At 47.4% G+C, this 23,709-nt stretch overlaps 2 protein-coding genes across 5 annotated transcripts; one reads left to right on the forward strand and one right to left on the reverse strand.

The window, feature by feature from the left end:
- The first annotated feature begins 2,500 nt into the window (after positions 1-2,500).
- PIGZ (phosphatidylinositol glycan anchor biosynthesis class Z (Gwada blood group)) lies at positions 2,501-19,250 on the forward strand. 4 transcript variants are annotated; one of them, XM_088669375.1, is made up of 5 exons: positions 2,501-2,607; positions 3,023-10,514; positions 12,390-12,508; positions 13,304-13,502; positions 13,968-19,250. In XM_088669375.1, exons 4-5 carry the CDS (start codon positions 13,382-13,384, stop codon positions 15,572-15,574), a joined length of 1,728 nt encoding a protein of 575 aa, XP_088525501.1. In that variant the 5' UTR covers positions 2,501-2,607; positions 3,023-10,514; positions 12,390-12,508; positions 13,304-13,381; the 3' UTR covers positions 15,575-19,250. The 4 variants fall into 4 exon arrangements, with proteins under 4 accessions (XP_088525501.1, XP_088525503.1, XP_088525502.1 ...); XM_088669377.1 differs by lacking the exon at positions 2,501-2,607 and having other exon boundaries at positions 2,642-10,247; positions 10,408-10,514; XM_088669376.1 differs by lacking the exon at positions 2,501-2,607 and having other exon boundaries at positions 2,642-3,728; positions 7,458-10,514.
- A 980-nt stretch (positions 19,251-20,230) lies between these two features.
- NCBP2AS2 (NCBP2 antisense 2 (head to head)) lies at positions 20,231-23,450 on the reverse strand. Its single transcript, XM_088669379.1, has 2 exons — positions 23,357-23,450; positions 20,231-22,595 (listed from the first exon to the last, which is right to left on the reverse strand). The coding sequence occupies exon 2, from the start codon at positions 22,402-22,404 to the stop codon at positions 22,183-22,185; it is 222 nt and encodes a 73-aa protein (XP_088525505.1). The 5' UTR covers positions 22,405-22,595; positions 23,357-23,450; the 3' UTR covers positions 20,231-22,182.
- Between the last annotated feature and the right edge of the window lie 259 nt (positions 23,451-23,709).

Raw genomic sequence — 23,709 nt, forward strand, 5'->3', positions numbered from 1 at the left:
GGACCCAGAACCAATATGTGCCTGCCCTTATATAGACATATTGAAATTCCCTGCCCTGGAGCTCAAGACCACCCCTCCATACATCATACATACCGTCTTTCCCACATTTTAAGACACCGTCTTATCACTTTTTTTCCTCAAAAAAACACTGGGTGGCTTATTTTCAGGGAATGTCTTACCGGTATTTTTATTACATCAGGAGCAGTGCCCCTCTTGCTCCCTGTCTCCCTGCGGGGCAGGACTCTTGACTGAAAGAAAATGACGGGCAACAGCCACCACCAAGCTCCATGAGAGGGAGTCTGAGGGAAGGGAGGTGTGTGCATCGCTGGCCCAGCCCTCTCTCCCTGGCCCTGGGATGTTCGTGAGGGAGGGAAGGAGCTCCTCCGAAGGGCTGCTCTCTCTCTCTCCCCTCACAGGTGGGGACTCACTTAATAGCAATCTGCTACACTGGAGCTTCTTAAATTTAAACCAGTACAGTATAATGGAATCTATCTGTGTGATGCAGTCGTAGCAGTAGCCTATACTAAAGCAAATAAGGATCTCTACCAGCCAGCCAACTGCCCAAGACTTAAGAGCGAAAGTTCCAACAATGTAGCACTTTGTAGCACTGATAGCAAAGAGGCTACCGGCTGAGATACTGTAGAAAACAAAGCAGCCAGCTGAGCAGCAATTAAGATGGTAAATGGTAGCAATTAAGTAGCAATTGAGCCAGCAGAAAGCGGGGTGAGATAATCTGCTGGTCCTAACAACCCGTCCGTGTTTCTCTTACCCACAAAATGTTAACTTTTGTGTAGGGTGTAGGGCAGTGTTTAGCAGCTCCTAAACAGCGAGAAGGGGAAAGTCCTTAATCCCCAAGGCAAGGACTGCGCCACCGGCAGCGATCCCGGTACCGGTACAAATCCTTAAAGGGGAAGCTCTACAGACAAGCAATGGAAAGAAAAAAGAATCCTCACTTTTTAAAAGGCTATTAAAAGGGGGAAAGTGGGGGGAAGCGAGAGGTGGGCTGTGTGTGTGTGTGTGAGAGAGAGAGAGAGAGAGAGAGAGAGAGAGGCGGGGGGGGGAGAGAGAGAGAGACGCGCACACAGAGTCTCTCCCTAAAGGGGAAGGCAGCGTCTTCAATCGCCCCTCTTTTTTCCCTCGTGCTTTCATCTTCTCCCCACCGCAAATGCCACTTTTCTCCTCTTCACCAAGCAAGCAGAGCTCACACAGCCTAGCTAAAAAAAAATATTTTGGAATCCTTTTACAGGTATTTTAAAAAATGCTTACAGAAACAGGAGGGGGAATCACGAGGCTGCAGGAACGGCTCTACGGTGCATTTTTACAAGCTTTTAAAAGAAATGCGTGTCTTTGGAGCGACAGTAAAATGGGGAGAGATTTTTATGGGGGAGAGTTGGCTGGCGGGAGGGGGGAAGGGTCTATCACTATGTCTTATTTTCGGGTTATGGCTTATATCGCGCAACTGCTTAGAAATCCTGCTATGTCTTATATTATGGCTACGTCTTAAAAAGGGGGAAACACGGTACACAGAAGGGGCAGTCTACAACAGAAATCTGAGTGCGTTGTTTATCTCCTGTCTGGCAGGTTACCTGTTAATGGTCACTTGATTGGATTACCTGGGGTGTCTGGCCAGTCTTTTTGTAATGATAAATACCGTAGTTCACAGGCTCACCATATTCAAATACAGACATACCCTTAAGACAGGATTTGTGGACGAAAAGACAATGGGGAGGCTTTCCCATTTTCCTTCGACCTTGCAGAGAAATAAGGTAAAGGTAAAGGGATCCCTGACTCTGGGGTTGCGGCGCTCATCTGGCGTTATTGGCCGAGGGAGCCGGCGTACAGCTTCCAGGTCATGTGGCCAGCATGACAAAGCCGCTTCTGGCGAACCACAGCAGCACACAGAAATGCCGTTTACCTTCCCGCCGGAGTGGTCCCTATTTACCTACTTGCACTTTGATGTGCTTTCGAACTGCTAGGTTGGCAGGAGCTGGGACCAAGCAATGGGAGCTCACCCCGTTGCGGGGATTCGAACCGCTGACCTTCTGATCGGAAAGCCCTAGGCTCTTTGGGAGGGACAAAATGGTTTCAGGACTTTTTCTGTACTGTTTTCAGTCATTGGTTTATATATTTATGTACGTGTTTGCCTTGTACATTTATGAACATTTCTAAGACCTTAAAATTCTTATAACAGGTTTATACTCTTTGTCATTCTGGATTTTAAACTGTTGCAACCTGGGACCGGGGGGGGGGGAAGCACAGGGAATCCATGGATGAACAACCACCATGCAAAGGAAGTCCACGGTCCACACACGGGGTCCCAGCAATAAATATACGGCCCACACACGGGGTCCCACACACGTTTGGCCGCCCCTCGCCCGCCGGGGGCTCCCAGGCGAGCATCCGGAAGTGGCCCAGCCAGAACACCAAGCGGTCCCCTCTAGCCTTTCGGATCTCTGCTGCCTGCTCGGCTTGGCAGCCGCCGCTCTAGCGCGCTCCTCTCGTCTGCCCTGGGGGACCTCCCGGCTCGGAGCTCTCCCGCCGACGAGAGGGCGCCCTAGCGTCCCGAAGAGCAGCTCATTTGCATGGATCCCGCCCATTGGCGCCCAGGTAAGCCTCTGCCACGCCCCCTGCGCTCCCGGGCGAGAGGCTGCCCGTCCGCCCTGCCGGCTTGGGACTGGGCTCGTCTCTGGGGAGATGCGCGTCCCTCTCCAGGACGTGTGAAAGGGGGCCGTGGCAGGGAGAGAAAGCGCAGCGTGGGAAGGGAGGGCAAAGCCGGCGTCGGGAGGGGGTCGCGCTCCGTCCGCATGAGGGCCGAGCGGGGCGAGCAGCGCTGCTGGGGGGCTTCCCCTGGGGGCGCCTGGTTGGCCCTTGGGAGAGCAGGAGGCCCGACCCGAAGGACCCTCCTGGGCACCAAGTCTGTTCCTAAGCTGGACAGCACCGAAGGGTCCTTGGGAGGCTCCGGAGACTCCATGCGCCCCTTTGCATGCAGCCCCCGACTGCCCAGGAAACCTCTGTGTTCCAGAGCATGAGCAGAGCTTCAGGAGAATCTCCAGCTGTGCCAGCAGGAAAGTCAAAGACCACAAGGGCCCTCCAGAGCCAGGATCGGACAGCCTTGCCAAGCAAAGCAGCTGGACTTCTGCCTGCACCAGCTGGACTTGCAGGCCAGGGCTAGGAATCTCGGGATGCCCAGACCTCCTGGTATCACAGACGGCTGCTTCACCCATTCTTGGATTGCCATCCTTTTGCCCAGCAGAGAACCCCAATTCCAATGGGATCTGCCACATGCATAGAGACCACAATGCTTTGGGATCGCCTTGTGGTTGTTAGAACAATGCCAGGGGTGTGGGGTGTGTGCTTGGTGTTGCTGAAGGCCCCCAAGAGCCAAATGCCTGACAGCCTGAAACACCAAATCTGAAGCCACCTCTGCCAATTCAGGCAGACTTCCCACTTGGCAGCGGCATGGGCAATGCGTTGACCATGGGTGATCTGGTATGCTGTAGAGAAGGAGTCCTGGAGATTGGCATGACAATAGCCTCTTCCAGGGAAAATGCCTTCCTGGTCAGGGAGTCTAAGTTGAAGATGCTGTCCCAAGAATCCAGCTCACAAGCTGATACGGCTTGCCTGGTCCATCCAGATCTTGTCAGTGCAAGACAAGTCAGCAACCTCCTCCATGTCCCCAACAGCAGCTGTTCGACTGGCATTTAACAGCAGTACTTCAATGCTCACGGGTACGTTCATGTGGCAATGAGGTCTCCTTTAAAATGGAGAGAAGCTAAGGGGGGGCGGGACTGTATTACAGGTCTGCCCACCAAATCATCATGGCCAGGGCTGGCATTTGGAGTACCTTCTTCCCTTCCCTGATTATCCCTTCTGATATTACCGGTAAATATGCCTAATGGGTATATTGTATCTGCTATAATGGAGCAATATAACAAAGACAGCACTATAGAACAGCAAGCACTGGGCTAGATTAGAATGAAAGAAAGTGACTGTGCTGTGCTGCCCCACTCTGGCCCCAACACTATCTTCACCAGGGGATAGTCCACTGCTCAGCTCTCATCTGGTCACCCTCTTTCCTCTTTCCAGGGGGTTCACAATTGGTATCCAGGTTCTCAGGTAAAAAAAATGCCCAGAGGTTGGAAGAAACGTCTAGAGTTGGAAGGAATGCCAAGGATCATTTAATCCAGGCTTCTCCAACCTAAGGCCCGGGGGCCGGATGTGGCCTGCGAGGCTTTTTTATGCGGCCCCTGGCACCACCTGCTGCCGCGTGCTCTTAACGGTGCGGCTCCCCACTTCCGGGTCACTGGAGCGTCGGAAATAGCTTGTGCGCATGCACAAACGTCATTTCCGGTTCACTTCTGGGTCGGAGGAGGCCCATGTGCATGCACACAAGCTATTTCTGCTGTTCCGGTGACCCGGAAGTGTGCTGGAAATCGTGTGTGCACACGTGCTCCGGCCCACAGCGCAATTGGCGCTGGCGGCACCGGCCCTCCGCAACGTAAGTTTGGGGACCCCTGATTTAATCCCACCCCCTGCAATGCAGGAATCTCAATTAAAGCAGCCATGACAGATGGCCGTCCAATCTCTGCTTTAAAACCTCCAAGGAAGGAAAGTCCACCAGCTTCTGAGGGAGTTTGTTCCACTGTCAAACAGCTATCAGAAAGTTATTCCTGATGTTGAGTTGGAATCTCCTTTCTTGTAACTTGAAGCCATTAGTTTGACTCCTACCCTCTGGACCAAGAGAAAACACACTTGTTCCATCTTCCGTGTGACAACCCTTTAGATATTTGAAGGTGGGTATCATTTCTCCCAGTCTCCTTTTCTGCAGGCTAAACATATCCAATTCCCTTAACCATTTCTCATACGGCTTGGTTTCCAGACCCTTGACTATCTTGGTTGCCCTCATCTGCACACATTCCAGGTTGTCAATATCCTCCTTAAATTATAGCACCCAGAACCAGACACAAGACTTCAGGTGTGGTCTGAGCAAGGCAGAAGAGAGCAGCGCTTCCCTCAATCGGGATACTACTGTTGATGCAGCCTAGAATCTTTTTGTTTTTTGCTGATGCTGCATCATATTGTTGACTCATGCTAAGCTTGTGGTCTGCTAAGACCCTAGAGCCTTTTCACATGTACTACTGGCAACCCAGGTGTCCCCCATTTTATATTTGTGCAGCTGGTTATTTTTGCCTATCTGTAGAACCTTACATGTGTCCCAGTGACCAAAGTAACACAGATATTTGGGTCCCCTTAGGCAGCCTCCAGAAGAGTAGAACTTCCAGTGAGATATATTATAATGTGACCCCCAACACCCTCCCACAGAGCTGGCTGCCCTGCTTGAAGGTGGAACCTGGAGTCCATTGATGCCTCCGCACCATCTGAACAGGCTGTGATAGATCAGTCCAAATCTAGTAGTTTAAAAGTTTTATTCAGCTATAGGTGTAACAGGATTAATAGAGTAACATTTGTTGTTGTTTAGTCATGTCCGACTCTTCATGACGCCATGGACCATAGCACGCCAGGCACTCCTGTCTTGCACTGCCTCCCGCAGTTTGGTCAAACTCATGTTCGTAGCTTCGAGAACACTGTCCAACCATCTCATCCTCTGTCGTCCCCTTCTCCTAGTGCCCTCCATCTTTCCCAACATCAGGGTATTTTCCAAGGATTCTTCTCTTCTCATGAGGTGGCCAAAGTATTGTAACATACACAAAAGAATAAAGCATTCGGAGTGTCTCCTGTGTCTAAACCCAGGTACTTTATTACTGTAATTATTAATTTAGAGCAGGCACGTCCAACAGGTAGATCATGATCTACTGGTAGATCACTGAACGTCTGTGGTAGATCACTGGTAGATCCCTGGCTCCCCCCAAACTTTAGCTCCCGTAAAAAAAAACCTCAACAAAGTTTGCCCTGCACCGCCCCAAAATGTGGCTTTACTCCTCCCTAAAAGGTCAACAACTTTGACCTGAACCAAAAAAACCAGGGCTTTCCTTCATAGAAAAAGTTCAACAACCTTGACCTGAACCCCCCAAAAGGGGGTAGATCACTGCCAGTTTTTAACCCTATGAGTAGATCGCAGTCTCTTGGGAGTTGGCCACCCCTGATTTAGAGCATTTGAAGAGCAGGTTACAAATGCTCCCAGAGCAGCTTACATAAAACCACAGAAGGCTTACAACTGAAGAAAAACACAACACACAAAGGGACAAGCAGGAAAGAGGAAAATCAGAACTTGGGCACCAATTTGTATTGGCCAGTGGCACAGTTCAGAGGCAGTAAGTGCCTAATGGCACTGGACCACCAGCCAAGCGGATGCAAGGAGCCTTGTGTTTCCCATCTCGCCCATGAAGACTGTTGGATGGAATGGCTGCCCCCCAAGTGACAATGGAGGAAGAAGAGGTGGTCCTGTCACAGCAGATGGATGGAGTGATCTCTGGCACCTCTCCTATGCTCCCCTAGTTATCCCACACTGTTCCACCACACTCTCCTGTACTTCCCAGCTCCTTCCTCCAGCTTCTTTTCCTTTCTGCTCCACCTTTGCCTTCCCCCCTATCTTCTTCCAATTTAGGGTGTGTCTTGGTGATTGGCTCCTGGCTCTTTGCTTCCCAGTGGTGACTCACCCGGTTCCTTGCCTTGCTGTTCCAGACCAGATAATGAAATCTAATCTTTTGATGCAGTCCCACATCTTCCACCCAGAGATTCCTCATTGAGAACTGTCCTCGTGAAAACCTCTGCATTCATCAGCTTCCTGTGTAAAACTCTCGCTTCATTCCCTCCTGTTCTGCCCCAGGAGAACTCTATCCAGGAGTTTGTGCTAGGCTGTGATACATCAGAGTGAACATGCACATGGGTCACACAGATCCCATGTTTTCCATGTGGGCTTTTGTTCACATTTGTTGACATGAACACTTTTACTTCAACTCCTCAATGTTTCCCAGCACGCTAGTAGGTTGTGCTCGCCTGGAGGCTATTGTCCCCTCCCTCAGGACTTCCCACACTCCCTGAGTGCCAGAAATCTGAGGTCCATTGCGGGCATACATGGAGGTATTTGTTTGCCTTTGTACATGGCCAATTTCTTTTTAAAAATAGATGTGAGTTTTCTGACAGAACAGTGTGTTGAACATATTTTCTGTAAAAAGTGTGGGTTCCAGCCCACCCTCCCTGAGCTTTGCTGAGAGGGCATTTGACTACCAGCGCTGGCAGCCATTTAAAAAACTTTATTTTGGAAATACAAAGTTTTCCAATATGCACAAAACAGTAGACTATTTTTTTAAGTGTTTGTCATGACTGCTGCCACCAGCAACTCACCTAAATCATCTCACCAACAGAAAGAGGGGGTGTATGGACAAATGGCACCTAGCAAACAAGCACATCCCAGGGGTAAGAATACATGCCCACACAATGCACTTCAATATGCTCACCATTTGGTAACATTTGTTATTTTCCCCACCTTACTGCAGTATCTATGGATCAGGAAAATCTCAATTAAATGACAGTTGGATGCAAGTACCACCAAGGCAAAAGACATGCATGTGTGGGATGCATCATATCCACTTAAAGCTGCTGGATGTATAAAGCCTTCATCATAGACCAATAAACTTAAAATAGTAGAGTTGGAAAAGACCCACAATTGTAATTCAACTCCCTGGAATGCTGGAATCACAGCTGAAGAATCCCTGATAGATGGCCACCCAACCTCTGTTGAAAACTCTTCAATGAAGGAGAGACCACCACCTGCCAAGGGAGTCCATTCCACTGCTCTCACTGTTAGATGTTTAGTGGGACTCTTCGATTGGTTTGAGTCTTATGATGAGGAGCATCAGGAAAAGCTTGCTTGTATGATTCTATGTCCCCTACCAAGGGTACTAAAGGAGCTTGCAGATGCAATCTTAGAGCCTCTGTCTAAAATATTTGAGAATTCTTGGAGAATAGGTGAGAATAGGTGAGGTCCCTGCAAATGTTGTCCAGGAGCCAGGTAACTAACGCCTGGTGAGGTTGACATCGATACCAGAAAAGCTCCTAGAACAGATAATTCAACGGTCAGTCTGTGAGCACTTAGGAAAGGATGCTGTGATTACTAAGACCCAGCGTGGGTTTCTCAAATGTAAGTGGTGCCAGATAAATCTCATTTCTTTTTTAAAAAATTGAGTTACAAGCTTGGTGGATCAGGGGGATGCTGTGGATATAGTGTATATTTATTTCAGTAAGTTTTTTGACAAAAGCCACCATGGTATTCTTGAGGAGAAGCTGGTAAAGTGGGGGTTGGATAATTTAACTTTTAGGTAGATTTATAGCTAGTTATCTGACAACCCCAAGATTGTTCTTTAATGACCTTAACAGATTTGAGAGCTGGGTCCAAGCTAGCAAAATGAATTTCAATAGGGACAAATATATGGTTCTGCATAAAATGGGGGACACCAGGCTTACCAGTAATGCATGTGAATAGGATCTAGGGATCTTAGTAGACCAAAAGCTTAACAGGGAACCAGGCAGAGGGCCTTCTCAGTAGTGGCGCCCACCCTGTGGAACGCCCTCCCATCAGATGTCAAGGAACAAACCACTATCTGACTTTTAGAAGACACCTGAAGGCAGCCCTGTTTAGCGAAGTTTTTCATATTTGATGTTGCTTTAATAATAATAATAATAATAATAATAATAATAATAATAATAATAATTTGGGAGCTGCCAGATGGGCGGGGTAGAAATAAACTATGATGATGATGAGTCAACCGTGAGATGCAGGAGCAAGAAAAGGTAATGCTATTAAGTCAAAGACGACTATGGGGCTGCGGTGCTCATCTCGCTTCAGGCCGAGAGAGCTGGTCATAGCTGCCAAGTTATCCCTTTTTTACAGGGATTTTCCCTTATGCTGAATAGGCTTCCTCGCGAGAAAAGCGAAAACTTGGCAGCTATGGAGCTGGTATTTGTCCATAGGCAGCTTTCCTCCTGCTCCGGAGGGTAGGACTGGTACCAATGACTTCGTGTACAGGAAAGGAGATTCCAACTAAACAGCAGGAAGAAATTTCTGATAGTAAGAGCTGATCAACAGTGATCAACTCCTTTCTCGGGAGTTTTTAACCATCTGTCATGGATGCTTTAGTTGAATTTCCTGCATTGCAGGGGGTGAAGTAAATGATCCTTGGGAACCCTTCCAACTATGATTCAATGATTTTAATTTTGAGTGCCCTTAGTTTTCCCTACAATTTACCAGTAAGAGATTTATCAGCTACTATGTATGTGACTATGAAGCTCCTCTACTTGGCTCCACAGGTGAATGCATGAAATATATGGGATATGTCAGGCACATGTCAGGCACATCCAACTCCCAAGAGACTGCAGTCTACTCACAGTAAAAAAAAAACCTGGCAGTGATCTACCCATTGTCATTGGAGGATGGATCACCAATTAATGAAACAAAATACTAATAGTAAACAATTCTTCACATTCCTTAACAACAGAAAAGCAGGGACTCGATTTTGTTCCTAAGCCTCACTATAATGCTTTTCACACCAAGGTAAGGGTAAAGGACCCCTGACCATTAGGTCCAGTCGTGACCGACTCTGGGGTTGCGCACTCATCTCGCATTATTGGCCGAGGGAGCCGGCGTATAGCTTCCAGGTCATGTGGCCAGCATGACAAAGCCACTTCTGGCGAACCAGAGCAGCACACGGAAACGCTGTTTACCTTCCCGCTGTAGCGGTTCCTATTTATCTACTTGCATTTTTTACGTGCTTTCGAACTGCTAGGTTGGCAGGAGACTATAATGCTTTAATGCTTTTCACTATAATGCTTTTTACACCAGGGTAGATTTATATAAATTGTGTGTAATATTAAGTTACGTGACATGTTTGGTATCAGAGATCAACAGCCACAGCAATTTAGACCTAAATCATCTTTTATCCTGCCTAGTTTTAATCCTTCCATAACTTTGTTTCATTAATTGGTGATCTGTGATTTGGTTAAACTTGAAAAGAGTTTATCTTATCCTAGGACCCAGGACAATTTAACCAATTCCCAACATGCCTGCCTTAATGACTTATCCAATGATACTAACATTATCATAAATCCAGCTGATAAAGGAAGGGGGAATTGTTATCATGAATAGACTTTGAAACAGTACAGTATAGTGTCATAAAAATATTGTCAGTATATTATTAGCCAACATGTTTCTTGCTGTTGTTCAGAGTGGTGCAGAGGAAGGCCATGATCATCTACAGGAGACTGGCATGGCTTGCATTACTGAGACGTAGGTGAGTGAGCTGGGAGGGCTTGACCATACCCAGCTGTGACCATATGGGTACTTGGTGCAGCATAAGGCTAGATGGGGGAGGGTTGAAGGGTTTGTGTGTGTAGCTATTGTGCATAAAGCATCATCTCCTTTACCTAAAAACCACTCTTGATTTTGGACAGCTTCAGAGGATCTCCGCCTGGCATTGGTCCAAAGAGGCAGATTGGGAATGCTGATGGTCTGTTGACCACCTTGTTGCCCAGCAGCTTCTCTGATGGAGCTGGCCAAGGTAATATATGGGGTACTAGGATGTTAGTTCTGGGTGACTTCAAAATTCTTACGTTGGCTCCCACTAGGCCAGCTGATGGGCTCCATGACAACCATGCAACTCTCTCAAGTGGCCATTGGTCAGGCAGAGCATCTCCTTGATGTAGTCTTTGCCCAAAGTGATATGTGAAGTGGACAAAGAATGGGCTGGGGTGAAATGCACTCCCTTTTCATGGTTGGACCATTGCCCAATAAAGCTTGGAATGGCAGTGGCAACTCCTGGCTGTAAGGTTGGTGGGCCTGTTTAGATGGCCTGCCCTCAGAGGCTAATGGAACTGAAATGTTTTTGAAAGCTCTGGGGATTTTCTAGTGGATAAAGCTTGGTTTCCAAGAGGGGGAAACCAAGATAGAACTTGTGAAAGTAACGATGGAAATGTGGAAAGATCTTCAAAGTCACACCAAGTTGGTGGGTGAATTATCAACAGAAATAAAGGCCCTTGCAAGCAAAACAAGTAATTTGGAAAAAAATGGTGCAAACCCTTCAAGATGCAATGCAAATGAATAAATAAAGAGGAAAATAAAGAAATGAGGGAACAGGAACAGATGCAGGAAGAAGTTGCGATGGCCAGAGCAACTCAGGAATTGATGGTGGATAATTTAGGTCTAATTGAATTAAGACAAAAAGAGAATAAGATGCTTTTGAGATTTAGATCCATCCCTCACCAACCAGATGGATTAATAAGGAATAAAATAATTGAGGCGCTTGCAAAGATGCAAAAACAGGATCTGGATAAAGCTATTGATCGTTTAAAAGGTAAAGGGACCCCTGACCGTTAAGTCCAGTCGCGGACGACTCTGGGGTTGCGGCACTCATCTCGCTCTATAGGCTGAGGGAGCCGGTGTTTTCCGCAGATAGCTTCTGGGTTGCTTCTGGCAAACCAGAGCAGCACACAGAAACACCGTGTATTTAGGGTTAAATCTCCATATGCCCAAAAGAAAAAAACTTCCAGGTGACTGGTTCTCTTTAACTCCAGAAGTATCAAACATAAAGTGCTCCAGACATGAGAAAGATCTCAAAATAGATGATGAAAGAATTATACAGTAATTTTAAAATAAATCCCAATTTTTTTATGGAGGCCCTTAAAAAGAAAATTATCTTCTTTAGATGGGAATTCCCTGTAGTGAGAATTTATGCCCCTAATGATTAAAAAACAGATTTTTAAAAAAAGATTAAAAGAGAAATTGTTTGATTTGGGAGATAGTAAAATAATAATGATGGGTGACTTTAATGGGGTTGTTTCCCTCGATCTAGACAGAAAATTTGGAAAATAGATTCAAAAGAAGGGAAACGCTGGCAGCATTAAGATAAATTCATCAGAGTAAATGATATTTGATTGATGTAAAAGTGTAAAATTGATTTGCATGATTACAGTACAATATGCAGGAATGTATGATATGTAATATGAACCATGGAAGGCGAAGTAGGGAAGTCATTGTATATTTTAAAGTTTGTATAATGTTTATTTTGAAATGTAGAAAAATGGAAAGTCAATAAAAACATTTTTTTTAAAAAAAGAAAGATAACAGAATGCTTGCACACCCTTTTACACAAGAGCAAGAGAATCAAACACAAGATCTTAAGCACAGTAGAAAGGCCTTGATATTATCAGAGTGGCAAGGAGTCTGCCTGAAGCTCTTCAGAAATGCCAAGAATGCCCAAATCTCCTTTTATGCCTTCATTATTACACAAAAGATTAATTTTATGCTACCGGTAAATCTAGGAATATAAGATCTCCCTTCCCAAAATGATAATGGATTGTTTCAATGGACATCCTGTTTTCAGTGACTTTTTGTAGCCACACGGCTACTTGAAACTGGTTTGTTTCCTGCTGTGCAGGAGCTGAAATCCAGGCCCTTGGGAAGACCGAACTGGATGGATAACTTACAGCACAAAGGTATCCATGTCTACCCAGAAGGAAGTGTCCTACCGGTAGTGTTAATAGGGCTTACTCCAAGGTAAGAGGGAACAGGATTACAAAATTAAATAATAATTTTAGCACAAACTATTATTAATAAAATAAGCTTTCTGCAACATTAAAAATACTGTTAGTTATCTCAATAATTTTCATGGGGCAAAGCAATGGAAAGTGGGGGCAGCTTAATTTTTTTAACTGAGCAATTAGGAAAAATGCTTTTCTGTTTCATCTGTAAAAGTAAAATCTAGCTCCCTGCTTTTCTCCTGCTCTCCTCTACTTATATGGGGTTGTTCTGCAACACTTTAGAGACAGGCTGTCTCGTTTCAGAATGATCTAGAGCCCCCTTTGGACTGGGCCTGAATTGGCCTGATTTGGTTCAGAATTCATCCAAAGCAGTTGCAAAGTCCTAGGGAAAATGTCAGCATATAACTAATAGCAATGTTTAATAATTAATCTTAAGGGGTGAGGCTTGAAAAAGGTGTCTATTTGTCTAACTAGGAATTATTTTAGTTACAGGTAGGTAGCCGTGTTGGTCTGACGTAGTCGAAACAAAATAAAAAAATTCCTTCCAGCAGCACCTTAAAGACCAACTAAGTTTTTATTTTGGTATGAGCTTTCGTGTGCATGCACACTTCTTCAGATACCTCTGATACTTCAGATACTTCTTCAGGTATCTGAAGAAGTGTGCATGCACACGAAAGCTCATACCAAAATAAAAACTTAGTTGGTCTTTAAGGTGCTGCTGGAAGGATTTTTTAAAATTTTGTTAGGAATTATTTCTGTCACCAGCAATGCTCAATCGGGTTGTGTGCTTTAAGTATTTTGTCCTTTTCAGGCCTGGATTTTGACAACTAGGACTGCTGCTGTTTCCAGTGGACAACCTTCCAATCTAGGCAGGTCTGGTGAAGCTGTGATGGCTTCACCCAAAACCTTTTGGAGAGTTCTTTGCATGCTTAGAGTTGGCTGGTGTCTTCTTCCTCAGACTGGCTACCTGCACCCAGATGAGTTTTTCCAGTCTCCAGAGGTCATGGCAGGTAAAGTAGACATCTTATGTATGTGGCATGAAAAGGTTTTGTGGTTTTACAAAACCTAGTCTTTGTGATAGCTCCAGTGTGGACAGCGCTTTGTACCTGGTTTCAAAAAGGTATTTGGGAGCGGGGGGGGGGGGAGGTCAGTGATGAGTTAAATTCTAGGGCCCCCACCATATGGCTGGTGAGCTGCTTTCCATTTCCTCCATTGTTCCAAACGGGCCACATAAAGGCAGCCTGGTTTATAAAGAGCAACAAGAGCAATTCTGAGTCTGCTGAATTATTGATCTTCTGCACTTGGTTCTGCTTTTAATAAGATTCTTTGCTTGGTTTTATTTGGTGAGTCAAATACTTCAATTATTTTTTGCTTTTCTAATCTTATGTTGCAAGTCACTTGGGGGCCAGGTTTTCTAGCTGACAGGGCTCCAGCTAGTGTACTAACTGTGTTAACCTTTCCCCACTCCTCCTCAGGCAGCGTATTGGACTTAAAGGTTTACCACCCCTGGGAATTCCTCCCCAAGTCTCCTTGCAGGACAGTAGTGTTTCCCTTGATCACATCTGGAGTTGCTTTCTGGGCCATCAAAGCCCTTCAGCACCTGGGCCTCTCGACCAGCTGCATCACCAGCTACACCCTCCTCGTCTCACCCCGCCTCCTCCTCACCATCTTTTCATTCATCCTTGACTACAGTGTTTACCAGCTGGCTCCTCTGTGGGGAGCGGATCCGTGGAACTCACTGGCTCTGCTTGCTGGCTCCTACGTCACACTTGTGTTTTACACGAGGACTTTTGCTAACACTGTTGAAGGACTTCTTTTTGCCTTGCTGCTTCTACTAGTGTCTTCAAAAGCAGCCAGCAAAACCTCGGCCTCAGCCTATCGGTGGCAGAATCCTCTCAATCACAGACTCATTGGGATTATCATAGTTGCTGGCTTTTTTAACAGGCCAACATTTCTGGCATTTGCTCTGGTGCCGCTGTTGCACTGGGTCTGTGCAGGTGCTACATGCCAGCAAAGCATTAGAAGGACAATGTACCATGTTCTCTGTCTTGCCCCAAGTGCTGCCTTCACTGCTGTTTTCTTCATAGCTGCTGACACATGGTATTTCACTTCTTCCCTGTCAGGACTTAGCCTGCATAGCTTTTATGAGGCCAGCCCACTGAGCATCCTCACCAGGCTCCGCCAGAGTGTCGTCGTGACCCCCTTGAACTTCCTCACCTATAACCTCAACCCTGATAACCTTGCGCAACACGGGACTCACCCACATCTTACACATTTTGCAGTTAACGGGGTCCTGCTTTTTGGGATCCTTCATGTAGAAGCTGTTAGCAATGGCATCAAACTCCTGAAAGTGCACATTAGCCAACTTATGTGGTTAAAGACCTTGAGGAGGAGCTCACATTCAGCTCTCACATGCCCAGAAGGCAGACTGGCACTGCTGGCTTTCTATTTTATCCCTCTGGCACTCCTTTCTTTATTCAGTCATCAAGAACCTCGCTTCCTCATCCCTCTCATCTTGCCTCTGGTCCTCTTGGTCACACAGCACAGACAGGCCCAGCAATGGAAATCCATCAACCTTGTGTTCAATCTCTGTGGTGCCCTTTTCTTTGGCTGCTTCCACCAGGGAGGCATAGTCCCTTGCCTCTTCCACTTGGAGCAGCTCACCCATTCCCCAGAGTCCCTGAGCCATCACACACACTACACACTACTCTTTGCTCGGACCTACATGCCTCCCAGGTTTCTGCTTAATGTTAACAAGAGCAACACGCTGGTGGAGCTTGTCGACATGGCTGGGGCAGAGAAAAGCTTCCTTTGTCAGATCCTGGGATCCATAGTGAATGGCCCTGCCTGTGTCAATAGAGAACTGGGCAAGGAAATAACTTGCCAGGTGCTGGTTATCATCCCAGGCACCGTCAGAACCATAATAGAGCAATGTCAGTTACTGGTCACGAAGGAGACAGTAATATTTCCACATCTGACGATGGAAGACCCACCACAAATGTCCTTTCTCCTTAGTGAAAAGTGGAGAAGCCAGTTAGGACTGTATATCCTGTATCTGGAGAGAAATAAAAAGAGCAACTAGCATCAAGGTGAGCGAAGCAAAGAAGCTAAAGAACATTTGGTGCACAAACATGCAGTCCACAACAACCCTAGTTATTCTCAGCCCTATATATATATATATATATATATATATATATATATATATATATATATAGTTGTTGTTGTTGTTTGGTCGTTTAGTCGTGTCCGACTCTTCGTGACCCCATGGACCAGAGCACGCCAGACACTCCTGTCTTCCACTGCCTCCCTCATGTTCGTAGCTTCAAGAACACTGTCCAACCATCTTGTCCTCTGTCGTCCCCTTCTCCTTGTGCCCTCCATCTTTCCCAACATCAAGGTCTTTTCCAGAGTCTTCTCTTCTCATGAGGTGGCCAAAGTATTGGAGCCTCAGCTTCAGGATCTGTCCTTCCAGTGAGCACTCGGGGCTGATTTCCTTCAGGATGGATAGGTTTGATCTTCTTGCAGTCCATGGGACTCTCAAGAGTCTCCTCCAGCACCAGAATTCAAAAGCATCAATTCTTCGGCGATCAGCCTTCTTTATGGTCCAGCTTTCACTTCCATACATCACTACTGGGAAAACCATAGCTTTAACTATAGGGACCTTTGTAGGCAAGGTGATGTCTCTGCTTTTTAAGATGCTGTCTAGGTTTGTCATTGCTTTTCTCCCAAGAAGCAGGCGTCTTTTAATTTCGTGACTGCTGTCACCATCTGCAGTGATCAAGGAGCCCAAGAAAGTGAAATCTCTCACTGCCTCCATTTCTTCCCCTTCTATTTGCCAGACCAGTGGCCATGATCTTGGTTTTTTGATGTTGAGCTTCAGACCATATTTTGCGCTCTCCTCCTTCACCCTCATTAAAAGGTTCTTTAATTCCTCCTCACTTTCTGCCATCAAGGTTCCTCACTTCCACTGTGTATTCATAAGGGATTTGATTTAGATTGTGTCTTACTGGCCCAGTGGTTTTTTCCTACTTTCTTCAGTTTAAGCTGGAATTTTGCTATAAGAAGCTGATGATCTGAGCCACAGTCAGCTCCAGGTCTTGTTTTTGCTGACTGTATAGAGCTTCTCCATCTTTGGCTACATTTTGTAGCTCCCATTTGCTGGTAGAAATCTCACAATACACCTTGCCCACCAAACACTGTGCACAACCCAAGCAACCCATTTCCTTTTCTTCAACTTCCAAGTGTCCCAAATGCCATCCATCCTAGTTCCTGCTTCTCAGTTTCCAGCATTTTCTGTTCTTTTCCAGCGAAAAACATAGCCATCTTGTCTCATAGCTGTGTGTCCTAGGGCCTCCATCTGCCTCTGCCTTCTAGGCACCCCAATACGCCACTGACCACAGGCACTTTGGCTATATGTGTGACTTTTCTCTGAAATGCTGCCAGGTTCATGTACAGGGCCTGGTAGAAAGGCACATCTGTGGAGCTTCAATGTGTGGATGAGACAGGAGTGTGGAGAGGAAAGGTTTGGATTAACTCTAGGCCCCAGGGAACATTTTGGGGCAAGCAGGATGGGCTTCACTTGAACCAGTGTGGAACCAGACTGCTGGCACTTACAATAAAAAGGTGGCAGAGCAATTTCTTTGGAGGGAAAGCCAAAAGAAACTCAGGAGGATCAGGTTCGGAACATATCTCCCCCTCTCCCCTAATAAGGATGAAGGTGAGAAAAGATCCATGATGATTTAAATAGGGGAGGGGTAGAATGAGGCATCAAGAGTGCAGAGAGGCCAAAGCTCCTTGGGCTAAAATGCTCGCGCCCAAGACTTTTGGAAGTGGACATGGAAATATGTCTGGTTACAGGTAGGTAGCCGTGTTGGTCTGGATCGAAGTAAAATAAAAAAATTCCTTCAGTAGCACCTTAAAGACCAACTAAGTTTTTATTTTGGTATGAGCTTTCGTGTGCATGCACACTTCTTCAGATATATGGAAATATGTGTTTATATGCTAATGTGAGAATCTCTAAGCCAAGATGGGCCAGCTGACATGTTTACAGACAGCCTGGGGGAAACAGCCTAGTGTAATGGTGAGAACCAGCTAGACCCAGTGGACTGCACCAGACTGAGCATCGAGACAAAAACTGCTACCAAGATGAGCAGCAGCATCCACCAACATACACTCCGTTTCTGGGCACGATTCAAGATACAGATTTTGCTGGGCGCTTTAAAAGTCTGAGGTGTATCAGAGGATCTTGAAGTGCTGCCTACCCCTCTAGGAAGCTGCCAGTTCATGGAGATCACCTTCAGAAACTCTGTTGCCACTTGAACCCGATACCTCTACCAGAGCCAATTGAGTGGGTGGCACATGGGGACAAGGCCTTTCCGGGAGAGAAACCGGACTGCCCCTGTTCTTCTGACCTTAGGGACCTGGTAAAGGCTGAGTTTCATGTGTACCATCATGTTCAAAAGCACCTCAATCTGTCATTATTGTTGTTTGCTTGTTTCTTTTGAAGAAATTGTTTTATAGTGTTGTTTATAAGAATGCATTCTAAAATTGATTCTAAGCTGCCTTGAGAAAACTTTGTGCAAAGACAGGATAATAATTATAAATAATGATAAAAATTAAGCTCAGTTTCAGGAGACTTTGACCAGGGCACTTGTGGCAACTGCCTTTGAAAGGTGCTCTTTGTGTTTGTAAGCCAGAAAGAGGCCCTTGCAAAAAGTTTGCTTTATGCACCACAATTGCCGCAGCTGAACTCCTCCTTTGTTAGTAAGGGACCAAGGACACATGATTGCATCAGTATTGATGGCATGGAACATTATCTGCTAGAAAATGAAAATGTCCAAAATCAAGATGTGCCTAAGACTGTACTGGGGTGGGGAGCTGCTATTTAGCACCCTCAAATCATCCAGATGAAATGCCTTGGTCAGTCTCTGCCACAGCAACCCTCATGGCTCCCTTCTGGAGCAACACCCCCACTCCCCCTGCAACAATGCCCAAACACTTCTGGCATCCTTTCTACCCATAACCCAGATGGCAATGTGAATTCTCCAGTAGGAGACACACTGCCTTGGCTGGGAGAAGCCACATTGGCAGCAAATCCAGCCTCCAAGGAATGCATTGCCCACTGCTGCTGCTGCTGCTGCTGCTGCTGCGCTGGCAGTGACAGCTGCAGAGCGCTTTGGATCTGCCCCACCCCCTGCCCCACCCCCAGCAGCCTCTTGGTGAACAGAAAGCGCTTCTGGTCTCCTTCCTCCCTTGTCCCTGACGTAAAGCTCCACCACCACCTTCTTCCCAGGTGTGGGGGAATTTTATGGTTTGCTTCAGGTGGCAAAATGTATTGGGCCAGCCTTGGCAGCTTTCATTTGGTTTCTGGGCATAATTTTAAATGCTGGTTCTGACCATTGCAAAGGTTTGAGCACCCTGGTGTAAGCCTCCCCTGGTCCTAAGCCCTTCATAGCTGGACAGTCCTCTGATGTTAGATTAGATACAAGTGGTTGTTCCCCTATTGTGGAATCTGTATTGGGAGTTTTGATAGCTGTGTATATCTGTGTATTGCAAGGGGTTGGACTAGATAATCCTCGGGGGTCCTTTCTTCTGTGATTCTATTGTTGCCCGATGTTGTGATTTAGGATAGTTTTATATGCTGATTTATTTATTTTTAAATGTAATTGCTGTTTTTTTATGTTTTGTAAACTACCCTGAAGGTGTTCTGGACACGTGGTAGGATACAATAAATGGACAAATACTATTCTTCCTAAAAACAAGCTCTACATACATTTACCATAGCCTTTAACACCTGCATTTTCAGAGCCCACCCTATTCCTGTGATTGTAGCTGTCCTCAGTTTTGAGATTTAGATTGCTGCAGCCCACTGGTGAAGGATGGGTAATAAAACTAATAATAATAATAATAATAATATCCTCAAAGAGCATGTCCCTGGCTCTACTGCCTTTAACAGCTGTGTGGCAGGCAGAAATTCAACAGGTCAGCCTTTTCCAGAACAGAAATACAATTATCGGGAAAGCTTCATCTGTTCACATTCTGTCTGACATTTTATTACTTGTGTCACCACCAATTTATTTTTGGGTTCTCCACACCACCTGCAAGAAATCACATAATTTTGCGTGACACAAAGTATTTGCGATTTTTATGCAAATACCATTGATTTGCATAAAATACAGGGTAGTTTCTGTATAGTGTACTGGCCCCAGAAAAACCCTATTGGTGCCCCAGCAGTAGCCCATGTGGAGCTGTCCTCCTGACCAGTTTGGATGGGCTGGACCTTTGAAAGTGTTTTACATTTCTTTTTGCTTTTAACTTGTTTTTAATTTGTTGCTATTTTATTGTTGGGTTTGTGTTTGTGAAGTGCTGCAATACATTTTTATGATACACACACACACACACACACACACACACACACACACACACGTGTGTGTGTGTGTGTGTGTGTGTGTGTGTGTAATAAAATTAATGCCCTGAAGCCTGCCCCCAATTTGCTCCATTGGCGTCCCCCACAGATTCATGCCACTCCTATGCAGGTAAGTATGAGTGACACGTGTTCGGAGGGCAGCATTGCCCCCTCCAGGCTGCTGCTGTATGCAAGGCTTCAGGAGGAAAGAAATGGGGAAAAGAACATATCCTTCCCTTCCTCAGAGCAATAAAGTATATTGGATTGGATTGGATTGTAAAACTGAACTATAATGATAAATATAAATAACAATAATAACACCAACAATCATAATAATGGGTGGACGAATCAGAGTTTATTGGTAGAGCACATGGTTTGCATGTTGTAAACAAAGAAACTTCCAGGATAAAATCTCCACTTTAGAGAACTGGTGTCAGTCAGAATAGGTAATGGTCTTGCCTGCCCTGGTACAAAGTAGCTTTCTATTATGTTCAAAGTGTTCCAGCCCTCAACTGAAGCCTTTTAGGCTACATATATACGGTAGCCAAGCTTGGGAAGATTTCAAGAAGGTAAGGGTTTTTGTTGTTTTAAGAAAACTGCTTCCTTTTTCTTTTCCTTGTTCCAGGCTGGCTGGAGCACCTCATAACAAAAGCATCCCTGGTGGCAGTTGCAATATTTTGTTTCAAGGCCCCCTTTTTTCTACTGCAAAACATGGTGACTTTGGCCTGATCATTAAAAGTCTGGATGGATGCACATATTGGGAGCTCCACTGGCTCTTAGTTCCATTTCCAGGCACAAGTCAAAGTCCTCCTGGCTTGTCTGCTCCTTAGATTATGCAGGGGAGGTTTTCCTCGCAGGGCTAAACAGGCAAAGGCAGTTCCAAACAGTACAACTTCCAAATCACAAGAAGAGAACAAGCCATCTAGGAACAGGTTTGGCCTCTCCTGGAAAGGTCTGTGGCCGCAGAGCTGTTTCTGGATTTGGATGCCAGTGGCACCACAGAGTTAGGGGGCTGGTGTGCCAACTGCACCACATACTGGGGAATGCAGAGCTGGCTATTACAGTAGATGCAGTTTGCCCAAAATTTCCACCTTAGATGCTGACAAAAAGCAGGCACTGGGAGGGAGCATGTTACTACAGAGCAAAAGCAACTGCACTGACTTCCTCATTCTTTGAGCCCAATTCAAGATGCTGCATTTAACATTCTCTGCCATCGGACTGATTTTGAATTTCCTGGGAGATCCATTTTGCCCTTTTCTTAATGACTCCATTTTCTTTTCTGAAATATCATCTGTAGATCAGGCCTTAGCAATGAGCTACATTTCTCTTTTCAGGGTTTTTTTAAACATAGCATTACCACCGTCTTAACTGCTTTTATTTCTTGCTCTGCAATTCTGTTTAGTTTTGTGTTTTATTGTATTTTATGTTTTTTAAGTTGTGAGCCATCTCAAACGTTTCTAAGGAAACACAGCACTGTTGTATGGAGCTGTCTTTGGGTTTAGTTTAGAAGCACCAGACCGGACTGATGGTGGGCATCTGGACCCTTGTTGCTGTCCACTTACTACTGCGTCAGGTTCAAGGTCCTTGCATTGTTTTACAAAGCCCCAAACGACAGGTCCAGGATACCCCAGGGACCGCCTGAACCCTTACCATACCCCAGTTCACATCACAGAGGTCCTCTGCAGAACCATCCTTGGTCATTCCCTGAGTTGGTGAAGCTCGTTTGACAAGGAGGAGCCCCGCCTTTAGTGTCACTGGCCCAGTCCTGTGGAACTCCCTGCTACAGGAAAGCGAAGCGGCTGCTGGAGCAGGACCAGAGGGCAGGGAATAACTCGAGGAGCCTCCCTCCCCCTCCGCACTCACAGGGGTGGGGCCTGCTTCTGGGGGCGGCGAGAGGGGACCACGGAGGTGGAGGCTGTCCCGGGAGGGAGTGGGGCAGGTGGTGCTGCGTCTCCGGTGAGCTCAGTTAAGGCGCCTCGCCAGCCTCAGTTTCCACAGCCGTAAAATGGGGGCGGGGGCAGTAAAAGGGGCAGAGCCAGGCCTCCATCCGGCCGCTGCCATGACGACCGCCTCCTCCAGTCTCCCTCCCCCGCACGTCAGACAAACGCGGACGAAGGAAAACGGAGCGGCGGGCAAAGCGGGCCGACCATTTTATTCGCGGCTTGCTCCTCCAGGGGGCGCTCGCCGCCTCGCTCGTTGGCCGGCAGGAGACGCGGCGGGTCCGAGCCCGCTATTGGCCGCACTCAGCGTCCCTCTTGGGCTCCGTCCTTCCGGAATGGCCTTCCTCAGGGATTCCGCCCGTTGTCCTTTCCGCGACCCTCATTGGACCAGCCGGAGGCCTTGGCTTCCTTCTTCAGCTCGCGCAGGAAATTGTCGCGCAGGCGCAGTCCACGCGTCAGAGCCGAGGCCGTGAGGCGCGCGGCCACCCGGATAGGCCTTGCGTCCGCCAGGCGCTCCAGGAGCCGGTGGTCGTTCAGCATCGCGAGCAGCAGCCGGCGCAGGACCATCCTCGCCGCGAGTCCGCGGACTGAAAACTCTTAAGCGGGAGAAGGAGCCCCGTCGCGAGCGGCGATTGGGCGGAGCAGGCGCCGTGTGGGTCACGTGCTGACCTTCTGTCGTCTCCCTTAGAGCCTTGAAGATGTTAGAATCGTAGAACTGCAGAGCTGGAAGGAATCCCAAGGGTCATCTAGCCCAGCCCCTGAAATGCAGGAAAATGCAGGTGGCCCTTAGGAGGATCAAGCCTGCAAGCTTGGCATTCTCAGCCCCACGCTCTAACCAACCGAGTGCAGGGGGGCCCCTTTTACAGAACTGGGATGGCGGCAAGTCTCTCCAAGCCCTCCCTTTCCCCCTGGGAGCCTGGAGGTCTGAGCCTCCATTGCTAGCTCTGCACAGAAGGGAGTGGCTCGGGGTCTGGAGTCCTTTGGGGAAGGGGAGAGGCTAGGGAGGCCGACGAGATCAAGGGCCAGGCAAGATGCGTCTCCCCGCCCCCACCAGCCCCGTCTTCCCCGGACGGCAGACACCACAAAGTTTCCAAGGCTTCCACCCAAGGGAAGCACAAAAAACCATGAAATCCGCTGCTGCTGCTGCTACCAACAACTCAGAGTTGACGGGGAAAGCCCCGCGTTCAAGTCTCCGTTCAGATGGAGACTTCGCAGGAGCTCTGGGTTATTGAGCAGACTGGCAGCAGCCCTTGCACTAGAACAGGAAGCAGCCATGTTTCCGCCTCACAACCGCCCTGCAGAGGGGGGGGAGAGAGAGAGGCTGGCAGGGCTAAGGGCAGCCCGCCCTGGGAGTGGAGGCCAAAACCGTCGCCCCCGGGCCTGGCTCCGCACTCGGCGGGGCTTGTTTCCTGAGGCAACGGAGACGGCTCTCTGCACATGCTCAGGAACCACGCCAGGCTTGGCCCTCGTTCATCCCCCCCCACACGAGCCCCTCCTGAGGTAAAGAGACGGGCCTTACTTAAAACAGCAGCTCCCTCCGCTATCTTGAAGCAACTGCCGACCCTCAACCCCAACGTCTCTCCGCCCAGCCACGCCCCCCGCGCACCACTCTCGGCTCCCATTGGCTGACAGGGCCTGGGCTTCGCCCAGATACGGAGTCAGAGGAGCCAGCCAATGAGGAGGACTCGGAACGGGCGGGGAGAGAAAGGGAGGAGGAGCCGGCTCTCCCATTGCCTTCTGGGAGTTGTAGTGCCTGCTCTCCATTCCTCCCCCTACAGATCGGCTGTCGAATGGAACTCAATGAAACGGAGGATTGCGTTTCCCAAAAGCCACCGCGCCGTGGCATCTGAGCTTGTTGTTGTTTAGTCGTTA

Source organism: Zootoca vivipara, chromosome 5 (assembly GCF_965207765.1).
Source record: "Zootoca vivipara chromosome 5, rZooViv2.hap1.1, whole genome shotgun sequence".
Lineage (NCBI taxonomy): Eukaryota > Metazoa > Chordata > Lepidosauria > Squamata > Lacertidae > Zootoca > Zootoca vivipara.